This window comes from Ostrinia nubilalis, chromosome 2 (genome assembly GCF_963855985.1).
Source record: "Ostrinia nubilalis chromosome 2, ilOstNubi1.1, whole genome shotgun sequence".
NCBI classification, from domain to species: domain Eukaryota; kingdom Metazoa; phylum Arthropoda; class Insecta; order Lepidoptera; family Crambidae; genus Ostrinia; species Ostrinia nubilalis.
This window is the reverse complement of record NC_087089.1, coordinates 6309225-6329430: the sequence shown is the minus strand read 5'-3', so window position 1 is coordinate 6329430 and position 20206 is coordinate 6309225. Positions and strand designations below refer to the sequence as shown.

General features: G+C 36.1%; 1 protein-coding gene across 1 annotated transcript in view; it reads left to right on the top strand.

Moving 5' to 3' along the window:
• The first annotated feature begins 8752 nt into the window (after window positions 1–8752).
• Window positions 8753–20206, top strand: part of LOC135086317 (uncharacterized) — a 60988-nt gene continuing 49534 nt past the window's right edge. Inside the window, exon 1 of the mRNA XM_063981102.1 lies at window positions 8753–8962. Coding sequence (XP_063837172.1) covers window positions 8954–8962 — 9 coding nt within the window. The 5' untranslated portion in view covers window positions 8753–8953. The remainder of the gene's footprint in view (window positions 8963–20206) is intronic.

The window sequence follows — 20206 nt, the reverse complement described above, 5'->3', positions numbered from 1 at the left end:
TGTCTGTGTATTATGTTCACCGCTATAATATAACTAGCTATGCCCGCGACTTCGTACGCCTGAAAATCCGTTTTTGCAACATTTTTCATTGTTGCTCTGCTCCTATTACTCGTAGCGTGATGGTATATAGCCTATAGCCTTCCTCGATAAATGGTTTTTCTAACACTGAAAGAATTTTTCAAATCGGACCAGTAGTTCCTGAGATTAGCGCGTTCAAGTAAACAAACAAACAAACTCTTCAGCTTTATAATATAAGTATAGATGTGTCTATTGGTATTAGATATAATGAAGGACGTTGATACCTAATTGTTAATTCTAATACACAAAATATTTGCCTCCTGTCCCATAAAAAACAACCAACAAACACATACCTGAAATACAGCCATTTATATGGTTTTGATGCAAAGACCTCTGCAATTAATGGGAGTGCTTAACTAAATTTACACTTACCGTCGAATTTAAACTCTATCGACCTTGAAATAAGGCGCTTATTATAACCCATTATTGTAGTAGCTTGTGGTGTGTTTTACAACCGTAATTTCAGATTTACTTCTCACAAAATTACAGAGGGCCCAGTTAGGGATATTTACGGCTCTGCTACTTAGTAGTTAAATGAATTTTCGTAAAGTAGCAATTAGTTACCTTTTAGAAACCTACCCTAGCTACTTACTCTAGGGAAAACGGCAACAAAACATATACTCGGCTTATGATGATGTTATTGCTTTTGACAAGCGCCAAGCAGACACGGACTGAATATTATGTTATTAATAGATATCTAGTTCTTTTCTTAGACATTATACAAGCATATTAATAAGTAATTCGATCCTCTCGATATCCAATACCCTAATAGGGACGCGAAATCCTAATACAAACTAAACTCAAAATAGAAATAAACACACGAAGTATCTCTCAGTTGTAATCCTCAAAAATGTTCGTAACTCTGCAAAACTAATGTTGTGTAACACAAGTTTCGGTCTTGTTTCGGCTATTTTTGTTCACTTAACGTAATCACTTGATACGGTCCCTCTCTGACTTGCCGAAAGTTTTCAAATAGCGCTTTTTACTTGTCGCCCCTTGTCCTTATCAGGATCGGGTCCACAAAGATGTTACATGCAAAAAGCTGACCCACGCACTAACTACTTACTTATAGTGTGAACTAATGGGTCAACCTAGTTTTGCGTGGGTTATGTGCGAGATATAATCTGTCAAGTAATGCTAGAAATAAATAAAAATCGGCGTAAAATTATTATTCAGCCAGACGGCAATTGAAATGCATGGTAAAAAAGAAAAAAATATAAAAAAGAATACCCCTTGAGAAAATACAATACTTGAAAAAACATCAGGGGTAAAAAGTAAAGCTAGAAAGACAGTTCTAATAAAAACTGATAGATAGAGCTTCAAAAGCTCTATACACAGAATAGAACGGAACTTCTTCTTGATAGCAGAAGAAGCTTTACGACGTAAAATTATTTTATGGTTAGCTGCTACTTATTTATGCCCACGAATTTTTCTTTTTGACAGAGAGACTTATTACTTTGGTTGTTTGTTCCATAGTAAGTAGGTAACTTATTCTGTGGTCCCATGAACAACTTTAGAAATCAAACCCAATCTCATACTCAAGGCACCCCCGCCACTGCCATTAAACCTTCGCAATAACTAAAATAACCATAGAAGATTCAATGGCTGGCTTAATAACTTGCCATGATTTTGCGGTATGCGCTTACATTTCGGGCAGCTTTAAGACGAGCAAAAAGTGTCACTACAGAGAATGTAACGTCGTCCGCCCACCGCAACTGGAATATTACAAAACTTGACAAACAACCATAAAAACTTTGACGGAGCTGACATTAATTATTATGATTGTATTCAAGTAAAGTCGTAATTTAACACTAACTTTACTTTGCGGTCTACGTTTAAGACACATCGCGGTTCTTTTAGGAATATTATTTCCTCTAGTTAAAATAACTTTAATGTGCCATTAAATAGCAATTAATATTTTTTCCTTTGTAACTATATTTAGTTATTGATCAAAAGTTAGATAGTTACAGTGAGCGTCAAATTATTCGGACATCCAAAGTAGCCAAAAAGTTCGCAACACGTCTTTGTTACAATTAGAATAAAGTTGTGTTGTCAATTTTTTCACCTCTTTGGGTGTCACGAACTATTTGACGCTGACTGTACAATCGACGGCATATCAAACAATAGATAAATATCACAATAAATATGTTAATTTTAAAATATCTCTTATTACAACTAGATAAAATGCCAGTGTGTAGCTCGATTTGCCTTCGCCCTTGCAGCCAGGAAAACTGGAAGTAGAAGCGATGAATCAACTCCAACACAAATCGTTTAGGACATTGACTCCTTTCTGTTCATTAAATTTTGTATTGTATTTCTTTTATTATTTGTATCGTCTGGCAGGTAAATAAATTGTAAAGAACCTTTCAAAATGACTCATAAGGGGTATGAGTTTCAAGTTCAACGCAGTACTACAGAGGTCAACTTTAAGGTGGTGTGAGCCATCATGATAAAGCAGCGCCAATTTCTTGTAATTTATTAAACATCTACCTGTTGGAGTTTGGAGCGTAAGAAGGAAAAGACCACGAAGATTACCACGGATTTATTTTAGAACATACAGCACACAGAGACTACATGAGATCGAGTGACTGATCCAGAAGTCTGGAAACCTTACATTGACAGCGGAGTGCCAAATTCAAATATTCAAATATGCTTGCGTTTAACCAAAAAGTTTCTAACTTTCCAACACTGGCCCTTAAACGCAAGCTAAACTTACAATAAATACATTTATAAAACACTTAACACTAAAGAAACACAACACAAATACAAAGTTAACATTTAAAAAAACTTAAGTTACAATTAGCTTTAATTCAATTGTTAGCATTAAGTAACTTAAATTAAAGTTAGCAATTGACACACAAACTTATTGTGTTTCTCTTTACAAAGTGCTTTAGTTAACACATCAGCTAACATAACAACAGTTGACAAATATTTAATTTCAACTATTCCTTTGTTTACAATTTCTTTAATAAAATGATGACGAATATCAATATGCTTAGTTCTAGAATGAAACATATAGTTTTTACATAGTTTTATAGCAGATTGATTGTCATTGTAAATTGTTATTCTAGGCATGGTACCAAAAATCTCACATATAAACTTTCTAATAAATAAAGCTTCCTTACATGTGTCAGACAACGCCATGTACTCCGCCTCAGTACTGGACAAGGCAACAGTACGTTGCTTGCGACTCTCCCAAGTAACGACTGACTTACCAATAGTAAACACAAAGCCTGTGTATGACTTGCGGTCCATGTTGTCTGACGCCCAGTCAGCATCAGCATAAGCTGAAATATCCATGCCCGACCTAGAAAACACAAGAGCAAAATTAGTAGTACCCTTCAAATAACGTAAAATTCTCTTCGCAGCTTTCCAGTGACTTTCTCCGAAGCAATCGTTGAATTGACTAAGGTAGCTTACGGCATGACTTATATCAGGTCTCGTGCAAACTGCCACATACATCAGTGAACCAAGTAAACCTCTGTAGTCATAGGTCTCATCTTTAGGTTCCTTGCAAAGTTTCAGTCCCGTTTCCATGGGTGTTGCAATAGGTTTACAGTCCTCCATTCGAAACTTCTTCAATACCTTCTGTATATAGTTTGACTGAGTGAGGTAAATTTTATCATCTTTCCTCATTAACTTCATCCCAAGTATGTGTTGAGCTGGCCCTAGATCAGTGATTTCGAATTCATCCTGCAATCCTTTCTTTATATTATCCCTGTCTGGAAAACCTGGAGATGAAAATACAATTAGATCGTCCACATACAATGCAATGATCATCATCAATCCATTTTCAGACTTCGAGAAAACACAAGGCTCAGAATTCAATTGACTGAACTTCAGCTTGTTGCATAAAACCTTGGTAATCTTGTCATACCAAGACTTGGAGGCCTGTTTAAGTCCATAAACAGCCTTATTAAGTTTATATACCATTCCTTCACTACCTTTCACCTTGAAACATTCTGGCTGCTCCATATACACAGTTTCTTCCAAATCACCATTCAGGAATGCAGTTTTTACATCCCAATGTTCAATATCAAGGTTATACTCTGCCGCTACTGCCAGAAGCATCCTGAGTGTAGAGTATCTAACCATAGGTGAGAAGGTTTCTTGATAATCTATACCATATTTCTGTGTGTATCCCTTGGCAACCAAACGAGCTTTATACTTCAATAACTCACCATCAGCACCATACTTCCTTTTGTAGATCCATTTGCATTGAACAGGCTTACGACCTGGTTCAGGCTTTGTTAGAGTCCAACATTTGAGTTTATTGAATGAATTATACTCATCATTCATCGCCTTCCGCCAGCTGTCTGAATCAGTTCCGCTCAGCGCCTCGGCTGCAGTACGTGGTTCGTCGGGGTAGCCGTCGACCGATCCCACAAGGTTGGCCAGCAGAGGAGACTCCGGAACATCTTCATATGAAGTGTCTGTTGACATCTCCGCCTCAGCAATAGAGTCTTCACCTGGAACATAGGTTTCGTCCGAGCAGTTTTCTGTGTCATCGCTAGAAGAGTCTTCTGTTGTGCTCGTGCTGACTTCCTGTGATAATCTCATGTCATCAGAAACATCAGATCTCTCATTGGATGACTCTGATTGCTGAATTTCAACAGAACTCTTGTTGAAGTCAACAATTATGTGTTGATCAACATTTTCATCATCTGACATGTTTTTATTAGAGAATTTATTTTCTAAAAACACAACATTGCGAGAATAGACACATTTTGTCGGATTATGTAGCTCTAACAGCCGATATCCCTTAAACTCATATCCCACAAATATATACGGTTTGCTTTTCGAGTCTAGCTTTCTTCTATTCTTTACTAAAGAATATGCGACGCAACCAAAAATTCTTAAATGGTTTATATTTACCTTTTTATTCGTCCATTTCTCTTCAGGTGTCACTCCAGCAACGGCCTTCGTAGGACTTCGGTTTTTCAGGTAAACCGCTGTATTCACTGCCTCAGCCCAGAATTTCATTCCGAGGCCAGCATCTCGCAGCAAGCACCTGACCTTCTCCATCACAGTCCTGTTGGCTCGTTCTGCGACGCCATTTTGTTGTGGACAGCCTGGTATGGTCTTCTGGTGTTTGATCCCACACGCCTTCATATAAGCCTGAAATTTAGAACTCATATATTCTCCGCCTCCATCACTTCTAAGTACCTTTATTTTCTTTCCTGTTTCATTTTCCACAAGAGCTTTGAATTGTTTAAAATATTCAAAAGATTCATGTTTGAATTTCAAAAAATAAACAAACTGCTTCCTTGTGTAGTCGTCAATGAAACTAAGAAAATATTTAGCTCCCCCTAGAGATGGCTGTTGCATGGGACCACAAAGGTCAGTGTGAACTAGACCTAACACCTCTGTAGCTCTACTATACGACTTTTTGGGAAATGGCAGCCTACTCTGTTTCCCTTCAACACATGACACACATTGCTGAAAAGTCGAATTATTAAAAGAAATACCATTAGCCATACCTTTTTGTAAAAGTTGCATACTTCTCGAGTTCAGATGACCAAGACGCTTATGCCACAAATCATGGGATGTCGTGTCTACTGTTGGCGACGCCACTATGGTACACTCCTGTTCCACAGTACTGGCGTTGTCTGACACCGTGTCGAGTTGATAAACATCGTTAATTTGAGTACCAGTAGCTAGAATTTCATCACCATTGTAAATAATACAAGAATTTCTGTCAAATTTGACAACATAACCCTTTTTTTGTCAAAGCACTGACAGATAATAGATTAGTACTTAAGTTAGGTACGTAATAAGTTTCACTTAGTGTCCTTACACAGTCTTTTAAACGAACCTGAACTTCACCTAAGCCCGCGGTCGATAGCATTTCACCGTTTGCAATGCTCACTTTAAAAACCTTATTACGATCGCACTTCACCATCACTTTTTCACTATTACACATGTGGTTTGTGGCCCCAGAGTCTATGTACCACACGTCACTTTTCACCTTCACGGAGAGTGCCGACAGATTAGCCTTGTTCTTCTTCCATGGCTTCTTCTGCTGTTTCTGACTCTTTGGCTCGTCCCCGGAGGTCTGCTCTTTGGACGTTGAACTCCTTTTTGGACAGTCCCTCAGCTTATGTCCTCTGGCACCACACCAGAAGCACATCTCATGTAGTCTTTGTGTGCTTGGGTTCTTCTTTGGGTTCTTCTGTGTAATCAGTGCTGTTTCTTCAGTTTTCTCTTCCCGTCTTTGGGTTTCCTGAAGTAATTTAGCCGAGATGTCTTCCGTACTTAGCTTGGAAGATGAGTGCTCAATCACCATGATGAGCGGGTCGTAATCATCTGTGAGCCCACTCAGTATGATCACCGCAACGAGTTCGTCGTCCAGCGGCGACTCAATTTCACTTAGTTGATGTGAAATTTCTTTTATTTTGTTCAGGTAAACTTCCATTGAGCTACTATCAGATAATTTTGTATTGAAGAGACTCCGCAGCAAGCCCAATCTCCTGCTCAGACCACGTCCCTCATACGTTTTCTGTAGTATTGTCCACGCTTCGTGGGCACTTTTGGCAGTGCGTATATGCGGAATTACGGTCGGCACCACGGACAGCGCGATGCGCGCTAAGGCCTTATTATCCTTCTTCTTGTTGTCCTCGTCGGCCACCGCTTCTACGCAGTCCCACAACTCTTCATGGATTAGCACCATTTGCATCGAGAACTTCCACGTGGAGTAATTTTCTGCCCCCTTTAGTCTCTCAATGCAATTCTGACCGAATCCCATCGAAGCCATCTTGAATACCGTTCGCCGCTTCCGGTACGGTAATAATTCCAAGTGCACGATGTATGACCAATCTCGCGGAAATATGAGTGCTTTTCACTTCTTGCAACTACGCTCTGCTACCATGTTGGAGTTTGGAGCGTAAGAAGGAAAAGACCACGAAGATTACCACGGATTTATTTTAGAACATACAGCACACAGAGACTACATGAGATCGAGTGACTGATCCAGAAGTCTGGAAACCTTACATTGACAGCGGAGTGCCAAATTCAAATATTCAAATATGCTTGCGTTTAACCAAAAAGTTTCTAACTTTCCAACACTACCTACATCTAGTAAGTATACCTATCCGTCGGTACCACCATCATGACTTTGTGAACGTAATTTTGTCAGTATGCCTGAATAACGTTTAACCCTCTCATTGTAAAGGTTTAATCCTCTCTTATTAGTGCATGTCTACATTCTTATGTTTAGGATTTTTTTATCGTTTAATCTAGAGTTTAAAGAAATATTTGTAATATTAACATAGGTAAAAATTTAATGGCACCTAAATAAGAATCGTTAAAAAACCATTTGTGACGTCTCTGTCTCTATCATACTTGAGCACACAGGAATTATAGCACACAACCCTGAAAAGCTTAAAAAGAATCCTCCAAAAACGTTAAGGTCAATAAATCCATACTGAAAATATGAATGTTTATGCCACGTACATGCAAAGCAGGCTTATTGGGTGTGAGAACGTGTGGCCACCGGATGCCGCCGCACGAATAGTCACAGATACACGTTTATGAGAATGTTATCAACACGTAAAAGCTCCAATCTCGGGACTGTGGCCTACTTTATGGTCCACACTGGAGCTGAAATGTAACAGAAGCTTTAAATAAGCTTCGTGTCATGGCAGTTAGAGATAAGCTTGCTAATTTAAGCTCTGACTTTCGCTGTCATTTTATTGTGTTGTTCTTTAAAAATAACTTGCAAATTGGATACTGAAATAGAATCATTTTTATTTTCACTTCTGTTTCAGACGAGACATTATTCTAAGTACTAAATGAAATATTTTATGTCATGTAAATAATACTTTTTATTAGAGTATCAATAACGATTTTAATATTAAAACATAAGCCGACTGATAAAAAAAATAACTCACTTATTATTTTTTGTAACAATATTGGTGCGACTACGTTTACCAACTCGTTTAGGTTTTGAATGATGTTTATATATTTGTATAGATTTCATAAAACAGTATTTTTACATACAAAATGATTAGACGCAAATACAAAACTGTTCATTACTTTAAAGAACATTGAAAATACATTCTAGTTTTCTTTTGTCCCTCGTAAAGTTTTCTACGACTTCTTTTTATTCCTAACAGCGACAATCAAGAAAACTTGTTGTAGTTTGAACAATACTATTTTGATTTCAAATCCTTTTCTTAAAGGCGGTGCAGCAAAAAATCTAAAATGCAAAATAGTTGTAAAGAGCTAAATTTAACATTTTTTGTCCTTTGTCCTTTGATGTGTTTAAAAAACTAACGATGAAAATTCACAGAAGATTTAAGTTGTATTGTTATCGTCTCGAAGAAAGTTTTGCAATAAAATCAAAATTTACACCTTTAGTTGATTAAAATAATAATGAGTTGTTAGTGCAAACGTGCATCAAGTTTATTATACTTATGAACAAAAGGGGGAAAACTATTTAAAAAAGAAAAATAATACATTTTATTTTAAAGTTGAAATCCCCGTATGTAAGTTTATTTTAAACTTATCTCAAAAACCTCATCTGTTTACTTAACTAATCACGTAACACAAGAAAAGCGTTAAAGCGTAGCAAAAAGTTCCCTTTCATCCTAACCAGTAATTAGTCCCAAACGCTACGCAAGTGTCCGTAGCTGCGTGCAAATGCAAGCGTACTACGAGGGCGGGCGCCCGCCGTCATACCGTGTCGCGCCGCCCTGCCAGATCCCCGCGCCTTGAACCGGGCGCGATGTAACTGCTACGAACTACGAGTATGCTACGAAACTCGCGTACTTATAAGCAATAACTTATTCAATACATCAAATGTTCCGAAGTTCAAGTATTAACTTAAGCCGACATACTTTGCGACGTGTTGTCGAAGTTTCGTGCGCTTTCCATAATGACGAAGGTAAGTTGTTTGAAATTTCTTGTCGAAACTTTTCGGTGTAGTTTGTTTTATTATAACTTTGTAATGTACATATTTCATTACCGTGTCTATTTATGGAGATAATTAAATTTCCAAAATGTACAATATAATTAATCTAAACCATCGCTATAATTATAACACTGTATTTATAACGTTTCCTCCTACTTAACGCAGTGGTTAATTATACGAAAGGAATGTTAATCACCACAAGCATTTAAAGTATATTTACAAATTCTCATATTAACAGTTTGCTGAATAACGTTGAACGATTATGACGTGGACTACCACGTACTATACAAGTACTATACTTAATCACGAGATTAGATAATCGTTCCCGGTATTTATTGACCAAACGTTACACGTTGGTAACTACGCATCGAAGCGATTGGGTTAAGTTAATGAATCACCCACGTTTGCTACCGCGTGGCATTCAAATAGGTACACCCCAATTTTAATAACGAAAGATATTTCAAGGGGTGACCGAAAGAAATGACTTACTCGTATAGGGCGACGTCTTTCAAAATAATACGTATAAACCGTCAAATTTCACCGTAAAAATGGTAACCGCCAAATAGGTTTAGAATAGTTCCATCTACTTTCATTGATAATTTCATTAACAACCTGTAATTGGCAAACATTTTTAAACTGAAACCCTAATAATGTATACTGTGAATGTCTTTATGTGTACCTATTGCTGTTGGTGTATCAATAAAAAAACAACCTACATAAATATAAGTCCATACTAACTACTACTTAATAAAACGTACCATAACGTATATTTTAAACACGTTAATATGCACACTTCCTAAGAGACGTCTGTAAATCAGGATGCATCGAAATCATTTTGAATAGAACAACATTGAAATGCTAGTTTTCATTACTTGAATCAACTTTAATAAATAATTAGCTGCTAATTACTCTCAATATTATAATTATCAATTACCTAATTATTTAATCACCTTCTTCGTCCTTCTAATTCCAAGGTATGGAGACAGTTTAGCCATTGCTAAACAATGCTTTTGAATTTGTAGACCAGTGTTTTTAGTTTCTTTCCACTTGGTAATAAGCCAAATTCTTATTTAGGACTAATAATTTTTATTCTATGTTTATGCCCCTGGTATAGAATTTAGCAGCAGGTATTTTATTTAAATAAGTATCGATTTATTATTTATTTTTATTGCCTCGTTAGGTATGTGCAACGGCAGTAAAAAGGAAGAGCATTACTAGTTAAACAATCGGTTTTTGTATCCGGGTAAAATACTAATTTAAGATTTAGACAGTTAATTAAGTTCGCTGTTTAAGTTTTCGCTTACACCCTGTATAAGCTTGACCCGAAATAAAAGGACGATGCATTTTCACTTTGTGGCTTAAGTCGGCTAGATAAACCCCAAATGAAGTCTGGCTAAGAGTAAACTTCATCTCAGATATTGCCGTTTCAAGGCAAATTTCACACTGTTATTAAAAGAAAACCATTTTCGTTTCACATTTCTGACCAAAACTCTCAAATGTTTTTTCCAGTCGTTTTTAATACAACGTAATAATGCTTCTGTGGGTTTGAACATAATGATACAAACGATACGCCTTGAGTGCTTTAATAAGTTATTAGAATACCCTCTCAAGTATTCAAAAAATACAAAACAGAATGTTCATAAAACATTTCAGTGAAAAGTGTTTCTAATTGAAGGTGAATTGAGTGTACTGTTTCAGTCCAAGCGTTGTAAATGCAATTTGTGAAATTAGTAACAACAATTGTTTTAAGTAGGTACAACCGAATAATAATCTATACTTATAATAAATCTGTAGAGAGGTCAATTCTGTACATGAAATATATCTTCAAAATAACTATCAGGGGGTGATTAGTGATCGATACTGATGCCAAAAATGCAATCAGTAAAATTTTTGTCTGTCTGTCTGTCTGTCTGTCTGTCTGTCTGTCTGTCTGTCTGTATGTTCCTTATAGAAACAAAAACTACTCGACAGATTTTAACGAAACTTGGTACAATTATTCTTCATACTCCTGGGCAGGTTATAGTATACTTAGGAATTCCCACTGGAACGGGAATTAGCGGGAAAATCCTTTTGTATGAAAAATCTAAACCGCTTAAGTTAGACGCTTGAAATTTGACATGCAGGTACCTTAGTAAACTTAAAGCTCAGTTACAACAGGATATTGCGAAATTCCCACGGGAACGGGAGTTAGCGGGAAAAAACATTTGTATGAAAAAAACTAAACCGCGTAAGATAGATGAAGGGGGTGAAACGGGATCCACGCGTACGAAGTCGCGGGCGGCCGCTAGTGATTAATAAAATAGTTTTCTTTGTATTTATGCAAATTTTGCTAAAATATTGTTTCAAAACTGAAACATGACTGAATAGTTTTTCCATATCAAACTGAAAACATATGTATCAAAACGCAATTCATTTAGATATTATACATATGAAAATCCTCCTAGATGAAACCAACTCTTTGATGCCAAACATCAAAACAATTATTGCAGTATACGGTTTATACTGCTATATTCTTTAACCGAAAAACATCGTCTATCATATTGTATTAATCATAATACAAAAAGAACATGATATCGCCTGACGAAATTCGGTCAAGGAAGGCCTTAATTAAAATTAATGGTATTTTTCCTTCACCCATTCGTTTTCTTAACGAATTCCACCTTAAGGAACGCGATAAAGCTAGGCGTATCTTTTTTGTGGCCACAATGCCTATTGCTTTAAACAAAATAAGATATTTCTACTTTTTCTTTAGGAACAGTGAGAGTTTTAGAATTTTAATCGCTTAGGATTTAATTATAAAAATAAGTAAGTAATTACTTATTATTTTAGAGAGATTAAACATAGAAAATTGTATACTAAGTAGGTACATTTTAGTTTATTTCACATTTCAGTCTCATATAGCTTAACTGATTCTTAAGTTTTAAGCTCTTACTTATTGTGTTTCTTTTAAAGTTTTTAAAAGTTTATAGTTTTTACAGTTTAGTATACAGTACTAAATTTTGAAAGCCAGTTACATTTTTCACCTAAAGTTTGCCTTAGAACATAATTTATTTCAGGAACTCCAAGACACAAAGATGATGAATTTAAATCTGTAATAATTACGTAATAAATTGTGTAGGCATATGTTATTTTGGATTATGTTGTCCTTTTACATAATTCCAGTACAGTTTATCTAATTTGGAAGAAAGTAGGAAAGTATTTAAGGAGACATTACATAAATACAGGACAAGAGGTCCCACTTGTTACATCATAGGTGTATTTTCACCTTTGCCTTATAAGTACCTACATTAATCACTTTTTATATTTCTACGAGTATAACAGACTGGAATTGATAAGTGACGTTGAAACTTGAGTTCTTGGTACAGTCGACTCGATAGCACATAAAACTATACGCATATTAATACCTAATAAAAGTAAATAAGGTGTAAGTATTTACCTTTTTGTGACCCCGTTTGTAGATTAGACATTTTTTAACATTTTCCTCCAATCGTATATTCAAAGTAAAATCGCTGCCAAAATATTTTCCAATAGAACCGTGCCTGCAAATACTTAAACGCAATTTCCAGGTACACATTTTTTCCAATTCGGTCCGAAACCAAACAGTGGTTGGTTACTCTTAAGTACACAGGGGCCGGACGGTTCAAAATAACTTAGATTTCCTCAAACACATAATGTAAATACGGAAACCGAAATTTGATTAAATCTGTTTGTAGGCGATTTATCGATACGGCCGTCGCGAACAGAGCGAACGTCTCAACAACTGAATTTTAAAATAAAATTACCTAATTCCATTGTTTTCATCCAGTTTAGATCCATGTTGGTCAATAGTTGAATAAATAGCCGACGAAAGAAACTTTAAGTAAAATTGACGTAAATTGAAATGTTGGAATACAATTCCATATTAAATATGTTTTGTAAATACGCTTTTATTTAAATGCAAAGATGAAACTCATACAAAATCATAACAGCTTTATCCTCAACAAAGCGCAATGAGATCTAATTTCAGTGAGTATTTTACGAAATTACGTCTTATTCTCAAAAAAGTAAATTTGGAGTTGCGGAGGTAAATCTCCGTAAGTCAATAATGAAACTCAAATAAGCAAAGGTAGAGCGAGCTCAATTTGCCGTAATTTCTTCGACCAAGCCCATTTTTGACAAACATCTTTCGAGTATTTGGATATTTTTATCTGCACCTTAATGTTGTGATCTTATTTGAAAGCACATACAGCAAACTTTTCTTTCTTTCTTTCAAATCAAGCAAGGGCGTCCGCGGAAGACCAGCTTCGTGACTTGCCCTTTTGAGCATGTCACGATAAATGCTGAGCGGGTGCCTATTGGTACAGTTTTTTTCTCTTACTCTTTGTTTTATAGCCTATGTATTATTTATTTTGTGTTTTTGTTTTTTTTTTCTGTATTGTGTGATTACATTAAAAAATGTGTCAATAAACCTATTCTATTCTATTCAAATCAAATCAAATGCGCATTTTTACTATAAAAGCAGTACAGGCTTCTTACAGGAATTTGCTACATAATTAATGTATGCGGCCAACTTGGCAGGGGCACTACCGTTGTCCCCAGATAGGATTAGGAATATATTGAAAGTAAACCGCTAAAAACCTATTTTTAAAGAAAAACAACTCAACAGTTCTTTTCAAAAGGGCAAGCATAACTTTAGCAGACCTTTTACTTTAATAATTTAGATACCAAAGTTAACTAACTTATGTTTAGCAGACCTTCTGGCCTGTTACTTAATAATTTAGATACCAAACTTATCTAATTAAGTCAGTATGTTCCCATTTATTTATTACCTAAGTCATAATGTTCTGGGTAAAATGTTTCAAGCAATTCTTAATTGCAATCTCAACGTAGAAAAAAAAACAATGAACTGAATGGAAGAGGAAAATGCCACTCATGGATCGCGATGCGGTTAAATAATAGCCGACCTTATAAATAAATGAGTAGGCAGTACGAAAAAGGCTAGAACTTAGCAACAAATATCTTGCCAATTGTATTTTTAACTAACTAATATCTAGGAATCTAGAGTAAAAGTTAAATTTAGTCATTCCTGTAAGTTGAGCCTGTGTGTGTAAATTGAAATGGAAAAAAACTTAACACGTAACCTTACATACAATGTCTAACGTCACAAGGTTTCTACGAGTATAACAGACCTGATTAGGATGTTTATCTTTGAAATTTAATTAAATACAACCTAACTCACTATTTCTGTAAATGGGTGAATATCCCAAGCACGTTTTTTACGCGGCGTAGCTGAGAATCGATGGGAGAAATGTAACTAGAGCGATGATTTTTTTTCTGTATGTAGTTTAAACATCGTTTTACACGATAGCAAAGTCTTCAGGACAATAGGTAGTTATTTTATGTACTAAAAAAATTTTCAAAGACCCAAAATCTAATAGCGGTGGCGCGTCCTAACTCTATTTCTACTCATAAATTGTGTTATTCCTTCTTTCTCGGGGATTCTAGTAATTTAAGAATAGAATAGCCATAAAATACATTAAATAAGACTTCCAAATGATATGAAATAAATGTGATATTTCATATTTTAAGTATTTTAAATAGCCTTTCAAAACTGTCCCACGAAAAAAAACAATTACAGTGGCTCAATTTCGACACTCTCTTACTTCTCCAAAGAAGCTTTGAGAGACGTAGAGTTCTTCTTCCCTGCATCACTCAGCTGTGTCCTCCTGATCGGGTTATAAAGACTTGCGACTTGTGGTATTGTTTTTCCAGCAGACCCGTAAATATTTGTATCAGCGGCACAGGAATACAAAATTTTTCAATTTCGGTGACAAGTGTATGAGTGAAAGCTACTTACTTAGATGCTAAACGATTCTTTAACATGATTTAAGTTTGGTGTCTTGTTGTATCTGCATACAGAAATTATTGATCAGAATTATAGTTTTCTTTATAATTTGAATTTTGTTACAGTTTTTTAATTCCGGTGGCGCAATTTCGGTGGCTCCGGTGGCGAATCTATTGCCAGAATTGGTCTTATTGGCTCTGGAGCATTGTACCTAGGTCTACTAAGGTCTCAGTCATAACTACAATATCGTCAGTGAATCGAAGTTGTGTGATGTACTCGCCGTATCTTGATACTGAGCTCGGTCTAGCTCAGAAGCTTGAAAACCTGTAAGTGGGAGGTAGTGAAGACTTTAAGAGATTATGGTGTCTCCAACTCTGAACTCTCGCAGCAATCATATAAGTTTCGAGTTCTGATCTTGGGGGAAGGCTGATATGATGAAGTTTTCATACAAATACTTCAGAAGTTGCATGTATCGACAGTCAATTTGATGCCATTAAAGAGACTGTAGCACAGCCCAGGTCTTGACCGAATCGAAGAAGGTACAAAAAGGCCAATAATAATGACAGATTATAGTCCTCAGTCTTCTGTATAATTTGACGCAGCATTAAATATGTACGTAGTATTACGAACGTCTTTTCGAAAATGAGGTTGTCTGGGAGCCTGGATGTTGGATAGCGAGAGTGTCATATTTCAGGAAAAAGCTGCCTCATCTGACTCTGGACCATCGCCAACGTCCATTCCATTCCAGTCTCTACCACCACCACCAAACCACCATGTCTTATTTTTTGGTTTAAGATAACTTTAGTACTAGCATTCCATCTGATTTCATAAGCTCAGTTGTGATTTCATTATCTCCTGGTACATACCTTGTTGTTTTTAATAGGGCATTCTAATCTCACTCAAGCTAAAGTCTAGGATATCTTCGCTAAAGTGTCGGAACAATCTCGATCTTCAACCTAATTACTAGTAGTGCTTCTTAACCTCTCCTAGCAGCTTAGGCATTTACCAAAATGGTTCTGCTATCCTCGTTATTCATGTTGGTATATTCAATTTGATCCTCGCAAATACATACTTTCGATTTATTACAAAAAATCGTCTCTATAAAATACACTTTGTATCAGCGTGAGGACTTGGATAGCTATTTATACATCGATACTAAGCAGAATCTTAAAAACAGATAGTCCTGAAACAGCTAAAATTTCCCTAGTCTCGTAGGTTGCAATCTATTCTGCCACTCGAGATGAAAATTTGTGGGGTTTTGGAGCTGGATTGGCACTGGTCGTGGCTTAGGCTTCATCAGTCGACATCTTTAGAGCATCTTTTATTCGCCATTCTTCTATTTCGGTGATGAATTCTTCTTCTTCCTCGGTCCCTCACTGATGAGGATCGCGACCGCAGATAGTGTTCCTTCATAGACTGCGGTCATAACACTGCGGCTGTGTGGTGATCGGAGAATGCACATGTGATTAAATGGCCTGTTCGTCTAAAAATGATTACTTTTGATTTTTGCAGTACTATTAGGGTGCAGCTCAGTTTACAGTTCTGGCATCTTTTGTTAGGCCTTCTCTCTCCATGAGGCTGGCTGGATTTGGTCCTCCGTTTCTTAATTGTACTACTTTCATTTAGCTCATTGTCGCTAGGTTTGCATAGTTTTCCGTTAAATTACCCTGTCACAAATATGTAATGTGTTAGTTCAGTAGCTGGTATAGATCTAGAAATATCTTCATACTTAATCTCCAGTTTGCATGGTCTTTAGCGAATAATTAGTTGCGTAATTCTGAGTATAGGATAGGTATGACACCATCATGAAAACTTGGCTAGCCTGGACCAATATTTTTACTTATGGAAGATAAACCTAACACCAACCTGGGGCAGTTGGTCGCCCTCCCGGGACTAGAGTTGGTTTCTGGGTTTGAGGGTCATGTATGATGTCTTTGTGATGAGTCTAGAATAACAGGGCTGTTGGCGGCTAGAGCCAGAAAGTTTTGGATTTGTTCTCTATGGAGGGATTTTGCCGTTATCACCATGCTTAGCAGGCTGGTTGGTAGTTCCAGTATGGTAGTATGATGCCCGGAAAGATGCTGCAGCCCACCCTCCAGTATTTTGATTCCTTAGTCAGCTATTACGACTCACATGGGAAGATCTGATGCTTTTTTAGGGTCACAACACAGGCCTGAATATTGTTTTTAATTATAAACATCTTTACTGGATAATAATACTTAATTGATTACAAATAAATAAGTAATTTGAGACAATCATCCATAACATTCCGAATTCCGCTGTATAAATAAATTTCGGTGGATTGATTCTTAATTCCGGTGGGTCAAATACAATTTCGGTGGCTCTTGATAATTTCAAATTGACATATCTCGAGAAGTATTAATAATATTTTGATCTCTACCATATCATTGAATAATACAAGTTATTTACTATTATTTCTGCCACAAAAAAGTTTTGGAAAGTGGAAATTAAAATTCGCCACCGGAATTAGGCAAAAAACGAGTTTGTTGATATTCACCCAAATACATTTCCAATCTGAAAAGGTCGCTTGCAGAGTGTGAATGGGTATGAATAGCCTTATTTATAGCATCTTTAGGTAGTAACTAAGTATAACGAGCATGAAATTTTTTTAATGGTTTCCGATTCGATTTTACCGATCTCAACTCAGACTCTGGATGTCTTGGCTAATTCAAGACCCAATAGTTTTTCCAAATTCTGTCATAATGGTAGAGCTACTGGTGAACAAATTTTACCGCTTTGTTACCGGTTTTGTTAAAATTAGCACCCAGCTCACAACTCACACCTTTCCAGGTCGCAACTCACCCAAACGGCGCCTGAAAGTTGACGTAGCCTTTTTTATGGTTTTACGAGCATAGAAATAACGTCTCCATCAGCTAAATGAAACCCACCCAAGAAGAATGCCTGCGAATACCAGCAAGCAATTATCGGCCTAACGACCTCGATCATTTATCGCAGTTTAAATTCTGATTCATTAGGCATTACCTTCCTTCTTAATGGTCTGCTTGAGGCATTTGTCAATTATGAAAATCCCGAAAAGCTTATTTACTTAATGTTTTTGGGAAACGGTGCAATTAAATGACCTTAGGTAGGTATTGATAAAAATACGTGACCAAAATACAAGTGTTTTATTTCTACTAATACGTATCTTAAACTTAGTAAGAACGACGGTAGAGGAAGCTGAACGATGTGGCATCATAAAATACAATATATTACTCGTACTTTAAGTATGTCTTTTGACACACAAATATTGAGCCAACTTAGTACACCCTACAGTAAAGTGAGCCTGAAAAGGGCCTATTTTGATTTTGAATTTACGGCAATCAAAAACATAAATGAGAAATGGAAGTCAAGTTTGTGCTAACGGTGCTAACAATTAAAATAATTGAGATCTAATTGTGTGCCAAGTTCTGAAAGATTTCACTTAAAATTATATCTGAAATCAATCATTGTTTTAGTTTGTGTGTTATTCAAGATTCTATACAAACACATTATCATAACATAACATCAATCGTCTACGTTATGACATCGAATTTATTTTTCTTATCATATTGTTAAAGAATACCAATAAATGTTCAAGAAAAGGGCCAAATAAGATTATTTATAATGCTACTTTAAATAATGGACAAGAGTCAGCGATAGATATTTCTTCCAGATAACAAAATTCATCGTTCAATACGAAACGATGCGGGATAGCGTTACCTTCGCTTTTGTGAATTACTTAACTTCGTTTCTTGTGACTGAAATCGGCATTTTTATTCGTTTTATTGTAGATTTAGAATTCTAAATGTAATGGAAAACGTAATATAAACCTACTTATTGTCTAACCATTTCAAAAAGACTCTTTCTTTTGAAAATACCAATAAGTACCAAAATAAGTTTTAGCAACAAAAATGTAGCCCCGAGCAAAAACAACTCTTGTAATCGTATAGTAAAGTATTTCTTCTTCTTCTCCTCTATTGCTATGTGTTTCCAAGTTTGCCAAAGTCACTGTTAGGCTTTCATAAAAAATCAATAACCAAACATAACGCATTTTTTTTTATTCGTGCTCAGAGGTACCTACTGATGTGCTGTGGACTGTACATATTAGTGGTCCTAAGTAGATCATAGATCGAGACATTAATTACTAAACACTTAAGCAACCAAGCCATGCCCCGGCCCTCATTCATAAGCGAATGCACTTTACCCACACAAAGCGATATCACTGATCGCAATTAGCGTGTAAACTCTAACATAGGGTTAATTAGGGCCGAGGTTAAAGGACTTCACAGGACTACAGAACTGCATGACTAGGCGTGGTCACAGGCCAATTGTATACTCTATGTATAAAAGCGAAAGACACACTCATCACGAAATCTCAAAAACTACCTACTTACAATAGGAGTCTCAAATTTTCATGGGGGTTCCTTTTAGAATGTAAATCACTAAGACGGGATTTTGCAAAATTCAACCCCTACTTATATGGGGGTAAAACGGGGTACGAACGAACGTACGAAGTCACGGGCGCCTGCTAGTAAGTTATAAAAATACTTTTCATTCATGGAGCTTTTAAAAACATGAATGCATTTAAAAATTAAGAATGCAAGAAAAAACAATAAGTACTACCTAGATGAACAATAAATTACAAGTAATTCAGTTCCTAAATCGTACAGACTCTACCTATCTCCTCTATTCGCCATTACCTATGTAAACCTATCTGTCAAGCGCTTTAAATAAAAACCGGCCAAGTGCGTGTTGGACTCACGCACAAAGGGTTCCGTACCATTGATTGATTTATGAAATTAAAATTATTATTTTTTAATTTAAGTTATTTGTATGAAAGATTACGCGGTAATAAGCGGTTTACGATTTACGAGGTATTAAAAAAAACTACTTACTAGATCTCGTTCAAAACAATTTTCGTTGGTAGTTTTTATAGTAATGTACATCATATGTTTTTTTTTTAGATTTTTCATTTTCTTATTTTAGAAGTTAGAGGGGGGGGACCAACTTTTTTCCACTTTGGAAGCGTCTGTCACGCAAACTATTCGGTTTAGAAAAAAAGTATTTTAGAAACCTCGATATCATTTTTGAAGACCTATCCATAGATACCCCACACGTATGTGTTTGACGAAAAAAAAATTTTTGAGTTTTAGTTCTAAGTATGGGGAGCCCCCAATATTTTTTATTTTTGCATCAAAATCTTAATGCGGTTCACAGAATACATCTACTTACCAAGTTTCAACAGTATAGCTCTTATAGTTTCGGAAAAAAATGGCTGTGACATACGGACGGACAGACGGACGGACGGACAGACAGACAGACAGACATGACGAATCTATAAGGGTTCCGTTTTTTGCCATTTGGCTACGGAACCCTAAAAATGTACCAGTAAG